The sequence below is a fragment of the Cyrtonyx montezumae genome, unplaced genomic scaffold, assembly GCF_038088225.1.
Source record: "Cyrtonyx montezumae isolate F1298 unplaced genomic scaffold, pur_monq_1.0 scaffold_2, whole genome shotgun sequence".
NCBI classification, from domain to species: domain Eukaryota; kingdom Metazoa; phylum Chordata; class Aves; order Galliformes; family Odontophoridae; genus Cyrtonyx; species Cyrtonyx montezumae.
Genome location: NW_027071936.1, coordinates 2,929,350 through 2,947,283, shown reverse-complemented (window position 1 = coordinate 2,947,283; position 17,934 = coordinate 2,929,350). Strand labels below are relative to the sequence as shown.

Sequence of the window (17,934 nt, the reverse complement as noted above, 5' to 3'; positions counted from 1 at the left end):
AAATGGACTTGGAGCACGCAACCTGGTCACTTGCATCGAACAGGCAGGAGCTCTTTACTCAGCGTTTGGTCGTGGAGGCTAAGTTTGTTGTTTTTGCTTTCATTAATTAATCTGGAATTTATTTATTTTTTTCCTAGCAATGAAATGACTCGAATTAAAAATTTGAAATTGGGTGCTAATCTTTTGCATTCATTAGAAAAAAAAACCAAACTATTAAAATAGCTGCAATCGTTGCAGCTGTTAATTGACCCGTGCATGTGACCTCCCTGAGGCACAACTTGATGTCTCAGTGAGAATAAGCTGAAGCCTCATCCCTGAGTGCTTGCCTTAAAACTAATACTGTCGCTCTGTTTATTTGATGCGATGTCAATTCGTTGTTGAAATTCTGTTTGCAAAGGTAAATTTGTGTTGCACACGTGCAGTGCTGGAAATAATTATATCCACATTCAGTATAAATACAGTAAACTTTTTACCCTCCTTTTTTAAAAATAAAAGTGGGTAGTGTTCGAAGCAGCTTTCTTTTTCTTAATGGCCAAAGGGATAAAACAAAGCACATTGTTTAAAATTGGCTTATCCATGTTTACTTTACTATCAGTGGGAGTGCATGGCAGTGACAAATTCTCAAGCCCTGCGGCCGTATCCCTGCTTAAATGGAAACTGGGTTATTAAAAGTGGCATTTTAGCTCGAGTTACTCTCCATTTGCCAGTCATGCTACTACTTTCATTTGATTGGAAGTTGACGATAAAAGGGCTTAAAACCTTCAAGGCAAAAATTTCAGAGCTGACATTTTTGCTTGGCACTCATACCTTCCTTTCTTACCTGCTGTCTTTATTCAAATGTACTTTAAGATTCCCTTTAAAATAAAACACATAACCTGGCCACCTCACGTACTACATGTAGTTGGAAGAAAAGAGTTTCAGAGCTGACTAATGGTCACACATGTCATTTCCTTAAGTAAGATTCTAATTAATGTTGTTTGGAAACCAGGATTTTAGCTGATTCATAGTGCTTATACCTCTTGAGAGTTAAACACATTTTTTGGGGGTTAAAACTGAAACGTTTGCTTTGATGGTAGAGAGGAGTCTTTGGCAATAAGTACTTTTCATGTGAGCTTTTAATGAACGTGCTTAGTAGGATAAGCACCATTTTTCTCTCTTGTTAGTCATACAGTGGCTGGATTTGGTTTTCAGTGGTACTGTTCAGCATTTCTATATGTGTTTGGAATTATCTTGGAAGTTGGAAGACATACCTGGGCAAAACTGCAGTTTTATTTGCAGCTGTAGGTCCATGTAATTAAGACACGGATGCTCCAGTATTCCAGTCCTACAAAGAAACTGATGCTTGTGCATCTGTAGGTTTCTGTGGATGCGATGCAGCAGTTTGGTCAGTAATGCAAGGCACTGCTGCAGCGGGGTTGATCCTTTTCAGCAGAGTTGATCCTCACGTTCAGCTGAGCATTGAGATACCAGAGCAGAGAACCAGCAATAAATTAGAGCTCTGAATTTATACGCCTGGTTGTGGATATGTTTTCTGCAGGGAACTGCTTAGGCAACACACATCATAAAATGCACTCAAGGACTTGTCAGTTGCCTCTATGTAAGCAGACACTAACACTGATCACTGGCACTATTAAGAAGCTTTGATTCAGTCTGTTGGCTCTGCGTGGTTAGTTCTGAGTTTGTTACTGTTTGACCCGATTTTGAGCCTTCATTAAGACTAAACTGAGGTTTTCAGAGGGGCTTGAATTGTTCAGCTTCCATACCGTATGTTTTACTAAGGGCTGTTGAGTTTTTATTTTTGCAGAGATTTTGAGATTAAAAGCCTTTTGAGACATCTAAAATAAACGCTGTCTGGCTAGAGTGAGCACAGAATGCTTTGGATACAAGGTCATACTATTTTACTACTACTGCTGTCGTTGTGTGATTTAAGATGATATAAATTTTGTTCTGACTTTCTCTCCTCTGGTATCAAGGGCTAATTCACTGTATGAGTTTGGCACCAAGAGTTCTTTGTTTTCCCACTCTAGCTACCGTAAGACAAGAATCCAGTTTTCATCTAGAGTCCATTAATAAAAGAGAACGTTTTACATCAGTTGAAATATTCATTTTCAGGTGCTTTTGTTTCTTCAAAATTGGAAGCTCTAATTTTAGTGAGTGGTTATGCCTCTGGATATGTTTTGCCTTTTTTCTAATGTCCAGAGTTAAGATGAGCAAGAATGAACATAGCTTTAATCTGTTCATTAGAAAAAAGTAGTATATTTAGAAATGCTGTGGGGCTGATGTGCTTAGTACCAAAGCTGTTCTACTTCTGTATTTGGGATACGTCATGAAGCATATCTAAAGTAATGTGACACATAGCAGGTAACTCCTTAGCTAGCTTATTAAGGAAGATTATAGGCGATGGTGGCAATGAGTAAATGATACTGATTATCTTGAGTATTGTAATGAGGGACAGCTAGGGGGCAGGCCCTATGGGCGAAGAGATGTCTACCTGAGGGAACTGTTAAACTTGAAGATGTGTCTGATGTCCCAAACCACTTCAGGGCTGATGTCCAATGGCAGCAGTAGTTATTCAATTAAACAAATGCTTCACGGCATGTAGCTTTCAGCATACAGATGATAGCCCAAATGAGCAAAGAGAAACAGACAGAGTAATCTGCTGAAACAATATCCTATGGAGCATAAGCCCACAGAACAATGTTCTTCCTAATTTCTTCTTATGTAGCACTTCAATGCCTGAAGGAGGTCCCAGTTCTGACAAATCACATTTCCTTTGTTCCTCAAGTGGAGGCTTGGGAGTATGAACGGTCTCTCTTCAGAATTACTGTGTTTACATTCTGGAATACATTCAGCTTTCATACTGAGTATGAAATCACGGAAATACGATCTGCTAGGTACATCTTGGTTTGAGATACCATTTCTTTTATCAAAATAACTACATAAATCATAGCGCCAGGAGTGGTGTCACGTACAGTTTAAATACAAGCCTTGAATCCTTTAGCGATTTAAAGTTTAATGATTCATAAAGAGAATAGTTCGAAGTAGATCTTCCACATCAAGGAAATGATCTTTCCAATTTCATGGTCCTTTTTTTTTTTTGTGAAGAAAAATACAGAACCATGCTTTCGAATCAGAAAGTAACTCTGTTGGGTGCTGCTGTTTGATTCAGTGGTCCTTCTGGTGTTGCCGGATCTTGGATGTAGTAGGGTTTACTAGAGAGAGTGTGGCTATTGGTATTCGAGTCTTTCAGCAGGTTGAGTTGAATCTTCATTTGCCTGAGTACTTTGGATGGTTTTTCATTATATTGTGATCAGAAAATCTGAACGCTAACATTGAAAGAGCTCTTTGTCTTGGAATAACATTCTTTTCAATCACTACATGTGTTGAAACAATTTACATTTTGTGTATGTCTTTTTTAATGTCCTGTTAATGTCGATCCGGGTTTGTCGTTTCAAAACCCGTGTACAAGTGGTGCAGATTGCTTTTAAAAAGAGTACATACAATTAGGAAAAAGCCTGCATTGTTGAGGAGTAGCTAGTTGAGAGTCTTGGGGAAAAAAAAGCTGCAGCTTCAAGGAGAATAAGTATCTGGCAGTAGGAAGAGTTCATTACCAGTGCTAGAGGCTGAGAGAGCTTACAAATTTTTTTGTAGATTAACACCCTGGAGCATTATAAATGCTTCTTAAACTTGGGGTACCTCTGATGTCTCAAACAACAGTTGTATGCTAGAAGAATGTGAAGACAAAAGCTCAAAATGCTGTCTAACCTCAGCAGCGGTGTGACAGCATTTTGAGTCCTTCAATTACCTCCATAATTGTGTGCCTGAAGTGTTCAAACAGAACGCTTTTAGAGTAACAGCTATGAACTTACTTTGCAGTATCTGTCACTTTCATAGCTGGTAAGTGCTGTTTGGCTTCAGACTGTAGTTGCGTGGAAAGGAACACGTCAAGGAAGCTGAGGAGGGAAACGTAATGGAAAGATATTACAAACCAGTCTCTGGATTTCCTTTTCTAGCTCCTGAATTCCTGTAAATGACGCTCCTTTTCATTCTGGGAAATTAAATATAGATTCCCCAGGAAATCCTGTACTCTCACAAGTGCTGTGGTGCTAGTGTTGAGCTTAAAGTAGCTTGATTTAAGTTTTCTACAACTTACCTTAGCACAGACTAGGAATGAGCTCTTCGTATTTGCCACTGTTTTGTTATGGGCTTTGTTTTGTGCCATATTTCAGGTTAATGCTTGAATTTGAGTATTCCAAAAATTGTACTGGTATGTCATAGAATTTAGAAGAACATTATGTTCTGGTAGCTGAATCCTTTTGTCTTCACAGAAGAAAAGTCGTGTTTTCTGGTAGATGAGTTTCTTGCTGTTGAGTTGTAGGCTTGTGTCTGCCCCGCAGCTGAGTGCTTTCAGTGGTCGTAGACGTGTGAGCAGTAGTATAGTCCTAAAGTGGTAACACGGGTTAGAATTCTAGTGTGACTGGGATGCTGCCCATAGTACTGGTGGTTCTGGAAGTCTTGGATGGGAGGTTGGTGGGAGGCTTCACTGAGGGTTCTTGCTGGCTTTTAAAAAGTTAGGACAGAAAGACTACGTGCGTTAATTTTGTCTTATTGCTGCCTTTTAGGACTTGAATTTTGGGTCGATTTTGTTCTGATTCCCTGCAGGATAAATTTGCTTGTACCATCTTCTTCTCTACAGTCCCCCCTGTAGTTGCTTGTAGGCACAAAAAGTCATGAGAAGCATTGGACACACTGTTAATCAAGTGTCATGTGTAGTGCAGAAAACATGGGAAGTTGGTTGAAAGCCACCTTGGGTTTGAAAAGTGTTTTGGAAAGCACAAGGAGCTTCAAAATTAAAAAAAAATAATAAAAAAATTCATTGTTTGTATAGTGGCACTGTCGAGCAGAAAAGTTTGCTTCCAGAATAAGCCTTTGTTAAGGCTTAATTCTAAACAAATGAAAGTGTAGCAAGGGGTGAGAAGGACAGGAGTTAAATCTATTTTCACATAAAAGCTGTAGGTCAGTATTTCATTTGTCCGCACTTTAATTTGGAAGGAAATGTGTTCTGGAGGAGAGAATGTATTTTCCGTATCTGTGGCTTTTCAAAGGTGTTTGATTCTAGACTAAATTAAGACTAATTGAAGACATCAGTGGCTATGACGATGAAGAGACTGAAAATACATCAGTGTTCTTTGATCTTGAAGACTATCTTGGAGATATTTATGATGTTTTGTTGGCTGGAATGAATGTTTAAAAGAATAAGCAGTATCTTTGGGGAAGATACCTTGAATGCATATATCTTCTGTAGTAACCTTCCACAATTGTGATGCGTCAGTATCGAAGAGATATGTATTTATGTGGATAATTAAGGAGTTCAGTACAATACTTTGTTTTACACCGTGTGGTAGAAGTGCCTTAGGAGAACTCTGAGGTTCTCAAACGTGACTATAAATGTAGTTACCGAAGTACAGATGAAGCAAAAGGAGAGCAAAAACCAACCAGGTAATAAAGATTAAACTCGAACAATCTTATTTATCCCTCACAACTGTCTACAAAGAGACCCCAGTGGAGGTTGTTTGTTTCTTTTTTGTCAGACTACACTTTTATACTTAGTCGTAGTGCCAATTTTCAGAAAAAGGAGCTGAAAAATCCTACCAGCAACCATTTCAGCTGTAATACAAACACTGCCAATACGAGGGGGATAGTTGTCATTGAAATCCTCACAGAGCCGTATCCCAGCAACTTGGGAAATCAGCCTAACAGCCATCGCTGAAAATGACTGTTTTTTAGAGGCCTTCAACTATGCTAATTATTGCAGGTTGTTAGTATATAGAATATCTACTGAAAAACTGCAGTGTCACAGCAGACTTGCACTGGAGCACCAGTGCTGGCTGTATACCTGCCATAGATAGAGCAAATTCTCAGTGACAAAGCACTGTTTTTCAAGGCAGTCGTCACCATTAGCTCTGCACTTTTCCCAGCACTTTACAAGGGTCTGTATGCTGTTTAAAAAAACAAAAACAAAAACAAAAAAAACCCACCAAAAACAAAACCCAAAAAGAAAACAACAACTGTTTGGTCTTTGAGCACTGATGAATGAATGCAACTGTGTACAATTTTTTCCACGTGGAGGAATTTGTTGACACATCTTTGCTTCGTGCATGCTTCTGTGTCATACTGCCTTTCTGCTTCCATCTTTCACGTGGCAACAACACAGACTGGGATATTGGTGGGATGGTTCAACCTCTACTGCCACACGGCCAACATCCGCCTCTGGCCTTGTGGGCTGTCATAATCAGAGCAGCCGCCCTTCTAACTTCATCTTTCCCTTTCAAAGGAGTGCTGAGGGAAGTGGTATCCTTTAAGGGACACTGTCGTGCGGGTACTTTTAAAAATCTCTAATGAAAAACATGCTGCTTACTGCTCGTAACCTACCTAGATGTGAGGTTGGATTTTAATGCTATACTGTCATTGCTATTAAAGGACGTGGGCTGTTCTTGCTTGAAGTTAGAACTAATTGTTGCTAAAGACTTGAGGCATATAATTTTATAAAAATGGAGGTGCTACGGATTAATTAAACAATGTGCATCTCTTGGAATGTCACTAGAGACATGGTTTTTGGCTAGGAATGCTAGTCTAGTTGCTAATTGAAGTCAAGTATGCTGTTACGAGCTGCTTTGGAAGAAGTGGTAGGAGTGGTAAGGACTGAAGGGAGGTACAGATATTTTCAGTATAGACTGATGAAATACCACAAGATATCTACTGTAGATCTCAAGTAACTTTAGGAAACTACATTGTTTTGCTCTCTAAATATTACTTGAACTTGAGAAGAATTTAAACCTATGAGAGAGAATGTATACTATGTTCCCAAATAGATAGTTGTTTCTTCAAATGAAATATGTGGTGTCAAATATTGAAATATATATGCATTTCCATGTGGAAACCAGAATTGGTTTGTGATTGACTGAGCCGTGGCTTTCTTCTGGAATTTTGAGCAGTTTTGTGGTGTTCTTTCTACTGACAATTTGGTAGTGGTGAGAGTTTCTTCAAGGAAGAGTCTTACTCTGTCTTCTTTATTGCAGCCCTGATGATATCGGTACCTGTTGGTATATCCTGCTGTCTGGCTCAGTCTTCATTAAAGAATCCATGTTTCTTCCAAGGAGCAGGTATGTCATCCATAGATACACTTAAGCACAAGTGATGAATTAGCTGCCTTTTAATTCTTACTCAAGTCTGATTCTTAATGAAAGTGCTGAAGTGCTCACACAGGCACGCTTTTCCTTCCTTTACTGACTGACGTGTTTATTTGATGCCTGCAACTAGACTTGAAAGCCTTATATATGCACTGTACAAACACCAAAAATGTCATGAAAAGACTGACAGTGTAAAAATACCCCCCTTCAACTCAACAAATTGAACGATGTACTGAGTAGACTGTAATCAACTGTAAAATCATAGGAGGTACTAGAGCTTTTGTGATGCTTTCCTGGGACTTTACTTCACACAAGTCCTCAGTGAGTGTTTTGTCCTATGCCTATATCGTGTTACTGCTGGCTATGTCCCCTCTGCTCAAGGTTGTCCTTCATGTAAGTGAATTTGCAATAAAAATGATAGCTTTAGATGGGGAAAGATACAAGTTTGAGTGTGAGACGGTCAAAATTTGTAATGCTATGGTAAAAAACCAAAAATCTACCCAAATTATTTTGAGCTATGAGGAAAAAAAAATGCAAGTACTGCAAGGATTTTAGTGGAAGCAGAGCAGATTCACATTAAAGTGCTGGTTATGTGCATATTCATTCAAACAACTATAAAAGGTTCCTTTGAAGTAAATAACGTTATAAAATTTGTGAGAGGCAGAATGAAGGATTGACCCTTCTCTGTGTGGTATGATGAGAATAAAAGAACCAGAAACTTCCTTATGGCTTTAAACAGTGGGAAGCCAATTGGGAACTATCATTGGTTGCTATACAAACAATTAAATATCCAGATCTGCCTTTCAGCGAGCAGGGGGATGCTGGTCTTGGGACTTCCGTGTGATGATGGTGTATGTTTTTGGCTAAGCAAATCCCTTGCATATTTAAGAGGATGGGCACTGCTGATGAAAAGGCGTATCTGATGTGTCATCAAACAGTACAGTATGTGATCGAGGTGCAAAATTGCTTATTGTAAAAAGTAGCACAACAATAAATTATAGGATCCCTGCTGCTGGCACATGGAGGAAAATTGTCCCATATGTCAGCCCTGAAGAGACAGTGCCAGGAAAAAAAAGCTGGCAGAAAGCGCTACCTTTAGATGCCAGGAGAGAGGGAACATACGACATCTCAGTTAATGTAGAGCAGTTGCATATCATCTGTGGCAAGAATCCTCTATTCTTTTGAAATACAGCAATACTTGTGCTTCAGGCACTTTTTGATGCTCTCTGTAAGGTGAGATTTAATAATATAAACAGTGAGCTTGTGATTCTTCCTGGCAGAAGGAACAGAAAGGTACGGGTCTTGCCTGTGTAGAAAAGCATTCTAGGATTGGTCACCCAGATAGATGCTGTTTCTGCATTTGGGATGGTGTCTGAGTCTGCCGTGGAGATTTTTTTTTTCTTGGTGAATTTCAGGTGTGGAATGTGTCACAAGGCTTCATAACTGTGGATAGAGTCCAGCAGCTGCTGAAGCTGGTATCTTGGGAAGCACATCTGAGAGAGATGACTTGTTAATTAACAAAGATAGCATAACAAGTCAGTGAAAGCAAAATTTAGGATCTTGAATGTAATGGTGCGAGATAAGGCGTGACTAGAGAGCAAAAACATTGATTCTATTAAGAAGTTTTGCTCAGCAGATGAGTTGTAGTTAGTAAAAGGATAGAGGGAGACTTTATTTAAATATAGGATAGAGATTTGTCAGGATTTCTGCTTTGTGAACAAGTATGCTGGAATATCCAGGCCTTTGACCCATCCATGAAGAAAAAACTGGGGGAAGATGAAAGAGGGCTTATGTCAAGTTGAATTCCAGATTTTTGAATATTGGTGGGTAATAAGTGATGTTCAGTGGTGGTGGTTTTTTTTTTTTTTGTTAGTTTGATTTTTGTGAATAAAACTAAGTTATTCAGCTTTACTTACACAGGCAACCGAGTCCTCACAAGAAAGTAGTAAGCTGCTCTTATACTGGGATTGGGTAGAGAATTATTAATAGTGATGCAGAAAACTTGTGTCTCATGAGTATAGAAATAGTTATCAAAGCAATGCTAGTGTTCAAGATGAGCTGGAGGGATCTGGGTATGTCTGAAGGGGGCTATAACCAAATTTTAGGGTGCTCAGTGAAAAGAGCATGAAACCTTCCCAAAAGGCTGCTAATGAGAAAGAACTGGTAGGGGGAGGTATTGGAAATCCCCATGGACTTGCATACACTCAGTTTCGTGAGGAGGTCTCGGACAAGTTCCACCGTTACAGTGGGATGGAATCCACTCCTCTCACCCACACCTAGAGGATCAGGGTCCTGGCAGACATGGGGAGCCTGGCCACCAGTGAAGACTGAGGCAAAGCACTTACTGAGCACCTCAGCTTTCTCCATATCTGAGGAAGCCAGTTCTCCATCCTCATTAATCCGAGGAGGAACACTCTCCTTGGCCTGTGTCTTCTTGCCTCTGTACCTGTAGAACCCCTCCTTGTTATTTTTCACATCCCTTGCCAAGTTCAGCTCCATCTCTACCTTGGCTTTCCTGATCTTATCTCTGCACATGTGGATGACATCCCTGTATTCTTCCCAGGCTACACAACCCTGTTTCCATGTCCCATACATCTCTCTCTTTTCCCTCAGTTTAAGCTGCACGTCCTTGCTCAGCTGTGCCAGTCACCTGCTTCCTCTGCTTGATTTCTTCTGCTGGGGGATGGAGAGTTCTTGTGCTCACAGAAGGATCCTTAAAGAGCTGCCAGCTCTGTTCTGTTCCTATGCCCTTAAAGATTGTTTCCCAGGAGATCCCAGTTTCTTGAGCAGCTGGAAGTTTGCTCTCCTGAAGTTCAGGGTTTTGATTCTGCTTTTTGCCAGGCCTGCATTCCTCCAGATTACAAACTCCACCAGGGTGTGATCACTACAGCCCACGCAGCCTCAAATCTCAACCTTTCTTAATGCTCTCCTCTGCATCTCCTCCCTAAACCTCTGGAATCTCTTTAGATAGCTTGCAGACTTCCCTGTGTGATTTCATCAGCCCTCTGTTCCCCTGAGAAGAGGATCACCTGCTACAATTACCCTTCTGTCTTTACTGGCAGAGGCAGTCTCAAGGCGTGGGGATGACTTCCTCATCCTAGTTTCCAGCACCCCAAACCTATTGCTTAGGGGGACCAGGAGGAGATCTAATTTTGGTCTTGTTGTTTGGCCAAAACAATGCAATTTGAGCAAGCTTGCTGTAAATTCATATTTAGATGGGTGCTTTTCAGGTTCGGTCTGTGTCATCTTTGTCAGTCTAGAAAGTTGCTAGGAAATAATTTCACATGTGCAGCTGTAGGTGAGAGGAGGATGGAGCTGAGAAGAGTGTTGTAGGAGCAGGAAGAATGTCTTTCCACTATATCTGAGTGCCTCAGAGAGCCTTCCTTCCCTAGCTAGCATTTCCCAGAGCTCAGGTTGGCATATCCTCCGGCCCCCTTCTATCCCTAGACCTTTCAACATCCACAACACCTCATGTTTTCCTTCTTCAGAAGTATCCTCTTATCTTCAAAGCTTAGTCTGGTGTGTGCCACATACAGGAAATCCCTTTGTCCAGGTTCCTGTCCAAGAAAATTGAGAGCATGTTCCATGCTTTGCTTCCACTCTTAGATATGTCTGTAGAGGCCAAGGTGGGAGTAGCACCCAGTTAGGGTAATTCAGCCTCAGTTCTCAAAAGTGTTTTCTCACTTGGGTGTTGACATGCATCCTGCTTTTTAACTTCATGCCTGTTGGCATTTCAGCTTATAAGAAACAGTGAAGTTCTATCTTTAGATCTACAGCTGGATTGTGGAAATAGCTTAGTGTTTGACTGCATGTGTGTAGTGTATTATTTACATTTGGGATCTTTAGTAGCTAATTTAACAGTGTTAGTACCAGGGTGCATTAATATCCTGAAGCTGATTGGTGGATAACACTAGAAGGTGTTATTTAATCAATTTTTTCTGCGTTTTTATGTCAATTAGACCTCAATTAAGGTGCCATATTTGTGGTTAAAAAAGGTAAAGCTTAATCTTTGCTCTCCTGGCCAGTGTTTTTTTATTTGAAGCAAGGAATTTTATTCTGTCAGCTTAATGCAAGAAAGACTTGCCTCCCATATTTTATTATTACTTTTTTTTATACTTTCCCTGAATTTAAACATTTCAAGCAATGATTACAGTCAAATTAAACACGTTTTGACTTCTCCCTCCCACCTCAACCACCAAACAAGTGCAAATGAGCACTTATTTCCCTCACCGCTTCCCCCTGAGCTTCTTGTGCCCCGAAGCGGTTAACGTGGTAAAATGAGGTTTATGTATTTAAGTCTAGAAAATAAACGAGCAGAAGCTCTAATTCCCTGAAGGTTGTCCTGGCTCTCCTGGGTCTGCATGTGGTCACCGTCAGCAGTAATGTGACAGTCCCTCAAAAAATCTTTGGAATTGCCTCCAGCATCCCTGGGTCAGCTCAGTGCTCTCGTTGCATTTGCTCAGCTGCTCAGACTTCCTGTGTAGTCTTTGTTCCAGGACTTGGTTTCTGATGGGAATTTTACCATCTTCCTTCATCTTATTTGACTTGGAGCTGCGCTACAAAAGCATCTCTGCATCTCCCACAGCTCTAGCTTCGTTCTTGGCCATGGCCACTGCAAGTGGAGGATGCAGCTGACTCTTAGCAGCAACAAAATACGGAATTGCCGGAATGGTTTTCCTCAGATAGGTAGGCTGTGTTGCTTTGTACCTTTTCTCCCCTGTTTCAAGAAGGGCTTTGAAGATGGACTGAACAGTGCTTGCTGTGCTGCTCAGACACACTGCAGTGCTGTCTTGCCACAAGCATACCTGGTTGTCCTGGTGTCTTTGTTTAGTTATCTGCCCTATTTAGTTCCTGAGCCTCTTCCTTACTGCCATAGCTACCCTGCTGTCCTCTCACCCTTCAGGGTGTGGCAATGAGAAGCTGAACTCCTTTGAGCAAGTTTACCAGACCTACATAGGAAAGCCACAATTTAAGCTTTTTCCTCTAATTAAAAGATGAAGTTTTGAAGTCGAGGGAAGGTCTGCTTTTTCTCTCTCCAAAATTAAATCTGTTTAAATATTGGTGGTATATCCCTCTAGCCTTTTCTATAGCAAAACAAGTCAAAAGTGGAGTAGGACACCCAATTGTAGTGGAGAACCGATGAAGAAATTATGGACTTGCTTTGAATTTGTTTTAAAGCAATAAAAAAAATCAGCTAGCACAGAAGTGCAACCTGCTAATGTGTTATGTTTTTCTCAGTTGTTTGCTTTGCTCTTCTTTCTCAGGCTGGCAGTAGTGGAAATTTTCTGTTTACTGCATTTGATACGTTCATAAAGAGCTCTAATATGGGCCTCATGATTGTTTAATACCTTAATTAACAAATAGTATCTGTAAGGATTTGAGGGATGCTCAGAGCTTCTGTTTCAGTAATTTGAGCTAGATGGAGAGCTGATGGAGTGCTTAGCTGAGCTGATTGAGCGTTTTCCTGTTTCTGAGTTTTGCTGTCATTATGGTGAAAATCCTTTACCATTAGAAGTATGAAAGGATGTGTTAGAATGTTATAAACATAGCAGGTCATGCTTTCAAATCTATTTAAGAAATTATTTGAAAATGCGTGATTTTGTCGTAGCTTTTTCTTTAATATGAAGATTACCTTTTCTGCCATGACCTGCTGCTTTACTATTTCTGCGTGTACCTAATGCTGTTTTGAACCTACCCTTGTGATGTACCAGGAAAACCAACGGGGAAGTGTTGACTGTGTCATTGGTGTGGGCTGATGTGTGCTGGCTGCCTTGAATGATTTAGTTCAGCTTTTCAGTCCATCAACTGAAGTCGGGCCGTGACTGAGAGTGATCTTAGATTTTTAACCTAATCAAGTCTGACTTCAGAAGTTGAAGGAAAGTTGGAAGAAGTAGAGGTGCCTGACTCTTTATGATTGTTTATGCCTACTGTGAGTTCTTCCCAATGGATTTTAGACAGATACTGAAAGTAACCCAAACTGCTTTGTGTCACCTTTTACTGTGGTAGAAGGCGATGTGAAAGGAGTCTTCCCAGTGCCTGGAATCTGACATCCTCACTTAGACCAAATTTACACTCAGCTCTTGCCTGTATCTGAGTTAGATGAGCCATAAATGTAACCAGGCCTTGTCTTCTTGCCATATGTTGTTGCATCAAAGTTTGGGGCACGTGCTACTTCTACCACCAATGTCGTCGAAAACCGTACTTGTTCACAGAAATTAAAAATAAAAATATGCAAATACTTTAAAAGAAAATGTTAACAGCCAGATGAGTCTGGTATTACATACATTCTGCTTTATTGCGCCCATCTCCTATTCTGCTGAATAATTTAGAGTTCATTGAGGTTTGAAATTGGTCATCTTCCAAGTGCGATGCCGGAATCCGAGGTGTTGGGAAATAAGAGAGGATATGGTTCCTAACTGATGAGGTCGGGTGGTGTCTGGCCTTGTTCCTGTCAAAACAATTATTTCAGTGCTACTGGAAGTTTGTTCTTGCACAACTGATAATATGCTAAGGGACTTCATCTTTTAAGCTGGCATCCTTTGAAAATAAAAATAGAAGCTGAGTGTAGTGGGGTTAGTGCTGCCAGGCTTTCTTCCAAGTTTCTAATAAGGAGATGAGAAGGTAACAGAAGCAGACAAATGACCTGAATAACTTTCAGGGAAGCCTGACTACTAGGAAAGGAACAAAATGGAGCATTCCTCAAGAGATGGCAAATGCTGGACTTCTGATTTCTGGGTTTACATCCTAGAGCTGGAGGTTTTTGTCTTTACGAAGACCTGATGATGGCCTTGAGAGAGGTTCTGGGTCACGGTACTGGCCCTCAAGTGCGTTGCTGGAGTGATCATATGCTTATGTAGGAGACACAGAGTTCATTAATGATGGCTGTATTGGGTTTATGTGGCAAATTTAGATGATTTTTTCTTTTTTAGTATATATTAATTTGCTTATCTACGTGTAATGCATGATGAAACATCCAAGATAAGAAGTCTGGTATGAATCTGTTACAGGATGGTTATGACTGCAATGGGGGTTGGGGTTTAAGTGGGGAAGAGCATTTTCTCCTTGTTTGGAACTCAATTAGGCCATCTACAGTTCTCTAGGCTTCCTTTGTTGAAGTATATAAGCTGAAGTAGTGACTCATTTACTTCCTTATTTATAAGACTTCAGAGAGCTGGAAGGAATGGATAGGAGTATTCAGATTAGCATGGTTCTGCCACCATAGTTCTTCTACAAATAGTGTTTTTAACACCATGTTACTCGGTACCATAGAAGACTTTAAAATGCCTGAGAGTTTTCCTTCAGATAAGGCTGAAAGCTTCAAATATTTCAGAAAAAAATAAATCCAGTTACACTCCACGTTGTACAGCATGTTAAATGAGGGCTAATTCATTTGCATATGATAAGCAAAGTAACTAAAACACGATGGTCACCGCTGCTTTACTGTTTCAGTTTTTAGCCATTTACAGTTATGGGGCACTTATTACCAAGATACGGTTTTATTTGTGGATGGTTTTATTTGACTGCTGCATACTCCAATGACGTCAAGGTACTTATTTTATATATTTTTTTCTCTTCACAAAGTTCAAAAAGTTGACATTTTCTGGTCATTATGAAAAATCTATAACAGAACTTAAGAAAGCTTACTGGATGTTTTTCTTTGTAAGAAAAGGATGGAAGATGAAAACGCTGGAAAACTACTTCTCTGTGGTAATGAATTTCATGAATGTTAATTAGGCTATTCAGACAAGGTCTTCCCTCTGAAGTCATATTTTCCTATGACTTTTCCTTTCTTGAGACTACTCAATGTAGATCTCATGATTTCACAGTAATCTTTGTGGCAATGCAGACAATCGTTAAGATAATGCATAGGCAAAGCTGATTTTGTTCAAACCATTCATTAAAATGTTTTTTTTTTAATGCAAAATAATCAGGCTTAAAAAATAAGCTCATGTCTTTGAATGTTTCCCAGCATAAATTATGATGAAGCCTTCTGTTGATTTATTCCTGAGGACGATCTTTCCTGTTACCTCTTCTACTGAGGTACCTGTGTTCTATACTACAGATGCTGCAAAGTTGCACCTCAAAGCTGCAGCAAGCTGCATTGAAGCGTTTTGATTACTGCTTCTTTCCAGTTTTATTTATAAGTCTGTGTACGTAGGGTCTGAATGCAGACAGTGAATATCATGGAGCAATCCTATAAACTTTTTTTCTGTTCTTAGTGTATCTGAAATCATCATAAAGAATTCTTAAGTGGAATTCCAGTCTGAGAAGTGTTTGGGATTACCTGCTGCTATAAAGGCCCTGAGCATCTATCATCACAGAGTTGTAGGGGCTGGAAGGGACCTCTAGAGATCATAGAGCCCAACCCCCCTGCCAAAGCAGCTCCGTGGACCAGGTTGCACAGGCAGGCATCCAGCTGGGTCTTGAACATCCCCAGAGAAGGAGCCTAACCCAAGATATATATATACTTTGGGAATAAGCTGAATGGACTTTCTCTGGAAGGGAACTTCCAGAATTAAGCTAATCTCAAATTATTCTCTGGGGGTTTTCAGGAACTTTTGAAGCACATATGGCAGTTAGCTGTATGTTTCTAGATTAATCTTACCTCGGTCTGGGTTGCATGTGCGTGAGAAATAAGCAAGAACTTGTTATTCTGAGGGTAAAATATTATGGTCTGTCCTCTTTAAGGATGCCGACTAAATGCATTCAAAATACTGAAGAAGCTGGTTCAGCTTTTGCCCTGTCCAGATCAGTTTCAGCGGGAATTAGTTAAAGCATTAGCATGCCCTAGGCATATGCCCTTGTGATATTAATGTCCTTCATGCAGCCTGGCTGCTGTTGGGCGTTCTCTGCAGGACTTGCTGGGTTCATCCCTTCTTGACATCCTCCTGCTGCAGAAGGGTCACTAACCCAGATGCCATCATTCTTATTAGCCCACAGACAGTTGCAGGTCAAGCAGGGGGCTGCAGTGAGTTGGCTTTAGGCTTTTATCGTTTGTTTTGAGCTCATATCCCCCCCCTCTAAGTGGCATGTACTTAGCTGTGGTGTTGCAAGCAAGCAACACCCTGATACTGGAGCTGTTGTATCTGGGAGTGCAAACACCTAAGCTATCACATGGCACTGGGTAAGTCTAATCATCCTTATCCGTGGTGTTTAGTGAGCTCATGTCTCCAGTGTTTCAGAGGACTGACAGGTCTGCAAATGCCTTTTCAACTCATTCCAGTTGCCAGCATCTCAATTTTCCTTTCACCTGGAAAGCGATTCTTTAAGGGAGCAGACTGCCCTCGCTGAAAAAAGTCGTGAATATAATGTGAGAATTTAAGAGGTTAAAAATCTTTTTATTATTTTGATATGCAGATGATTATCACATTTTAATTTAAAGTCATACTTAACACGAGGGAGAGCAGCTGGGGGCTTTGCTTGCGTACTTGCTTTTTCTGATGAGCGTTAATTGTCGTGAGAATCAGAAGTCAGCCTATATTGTACAGTTCAAATTCTGTGATAACAGCCCTCTGACTTTCAGTGGACAAATCCATGCTTTTGTAGTTTCCAATGTGCAGCTTTAACTCGGGAAGCCTGCTGCTACCTTCCCCCCCCCCCCCCCCATGTGTCCTCCCCAGCGAGGCGCTGCTCGCATTAGAGCAGCTCTGCATGCATGAAGGGCTCTGCCTTTTATCCAAGGGGTCAGAAGCTGGCCACGCCAAATTTAGTTTTCTTCAGCACACTTAAGCGTTTCCCTAGGGATGGCTGGTGTGTGTACGTGCCCTGCCAAGTAGTGACATCTTCTTTGCCCTTCATCCCAGTCAAGGGAGACTTTGGCTGGAGGAGTGATCTGAGTTTCACCTCATCCAGCATGTCGATAGGAAACAAGGCTAAACCAGGATTGGAATAAGGTGTTGAAAGAGGACTCGTTGTTTTTATTTGCTTTTCTAGTCTGGACATATCAAAGCTAGAAGTGGTGTTTGGGGGGAAGGGAGGGGAAAAGAAGTGGGAGAACTTGACCGTGTCCCTTACTGTCTCCCTAAGTGACAGATAGAAAATGGAGTCCCCGTTGTTTTTTTTCTGTGTAGCTCGCATCCTAAAGATACTTGACATGATGATCCTCGTGTCTTTCATTTGTCTAGTTTTCTGTGGTTCTCCTCGATCTCCATGTCAAATGAGCATATCAAAAATAGTTGGGAAGTTCTGACTTGATACACCTAGAGATGCGTTTTTACAACGCTGATGTTAAAAGCTTGGGAAACTGGACCTACGTGTACAGATTTATTCAGGTGCAGTCTGGAAGAGAGAAGGATTAGTTTCAGGGAGGGTGGGGGAGGGAAGGCATTTATTTTAATCTCCTCGCTGAGATATCCTGCTCTGGTAAACATTGCAAAGCAGTGGTCTGACACCATAGGCTTTTCTTGTGCGCTGCATATGAAAACTTCAGAAGAAATGAAGTGTTTGAATGTCTGATTGCTAAAGTTTTGGCAGAAGTTGACTATGCTTCTAATATCTTGCACATCTAGGTAAATAAATAAAAGCCAAACGATTTCTGTGGCACTTATTTGCTTGCATAAACGTACCACAGAAACTTTGAACTCTAATAACAAGGAAATGCTGGCTGTGTCTTTCATTGTGCTGGAAAATGTCTAAATGGATTAGAGCAAATGCCAATTAATTACAGTGTATTCTAAAGCAGCAGCTTGGCTTTGAGTATTGCATTTACAGATGCATGCAACTGCCCGTGCTTTGTGGGGGTGTT

General features: G+C 40.6%; 1 protein-coding gene across 6 annotated transcripts in view; it reads left to right on the top strand.

The window, feature by feature from the left end:
• The window catches only part of RAPGEF2 (Rap guanine nucleotide exchange factor 2), a 146,000-nt gene that overhangs the window by 48,859 nt on the left and 79,207 nt on the right, over window positions 1-17,934 (top strand). For all 6 annotated transcript variants that reach the window (XM_065736226.1, XM_065736225.1, XM_065736227.1 and 3 more), the window contains exon 4: window positions 7,080-7,163. In XM_065736226.1, the coding sequence (XP_065592298.1) occupies window positions 7,080-7,163 (84 nt within the window). The remainder of the gene's footprint in view (window positions 1-7,079; window positions 7,164-17,934) is intronic.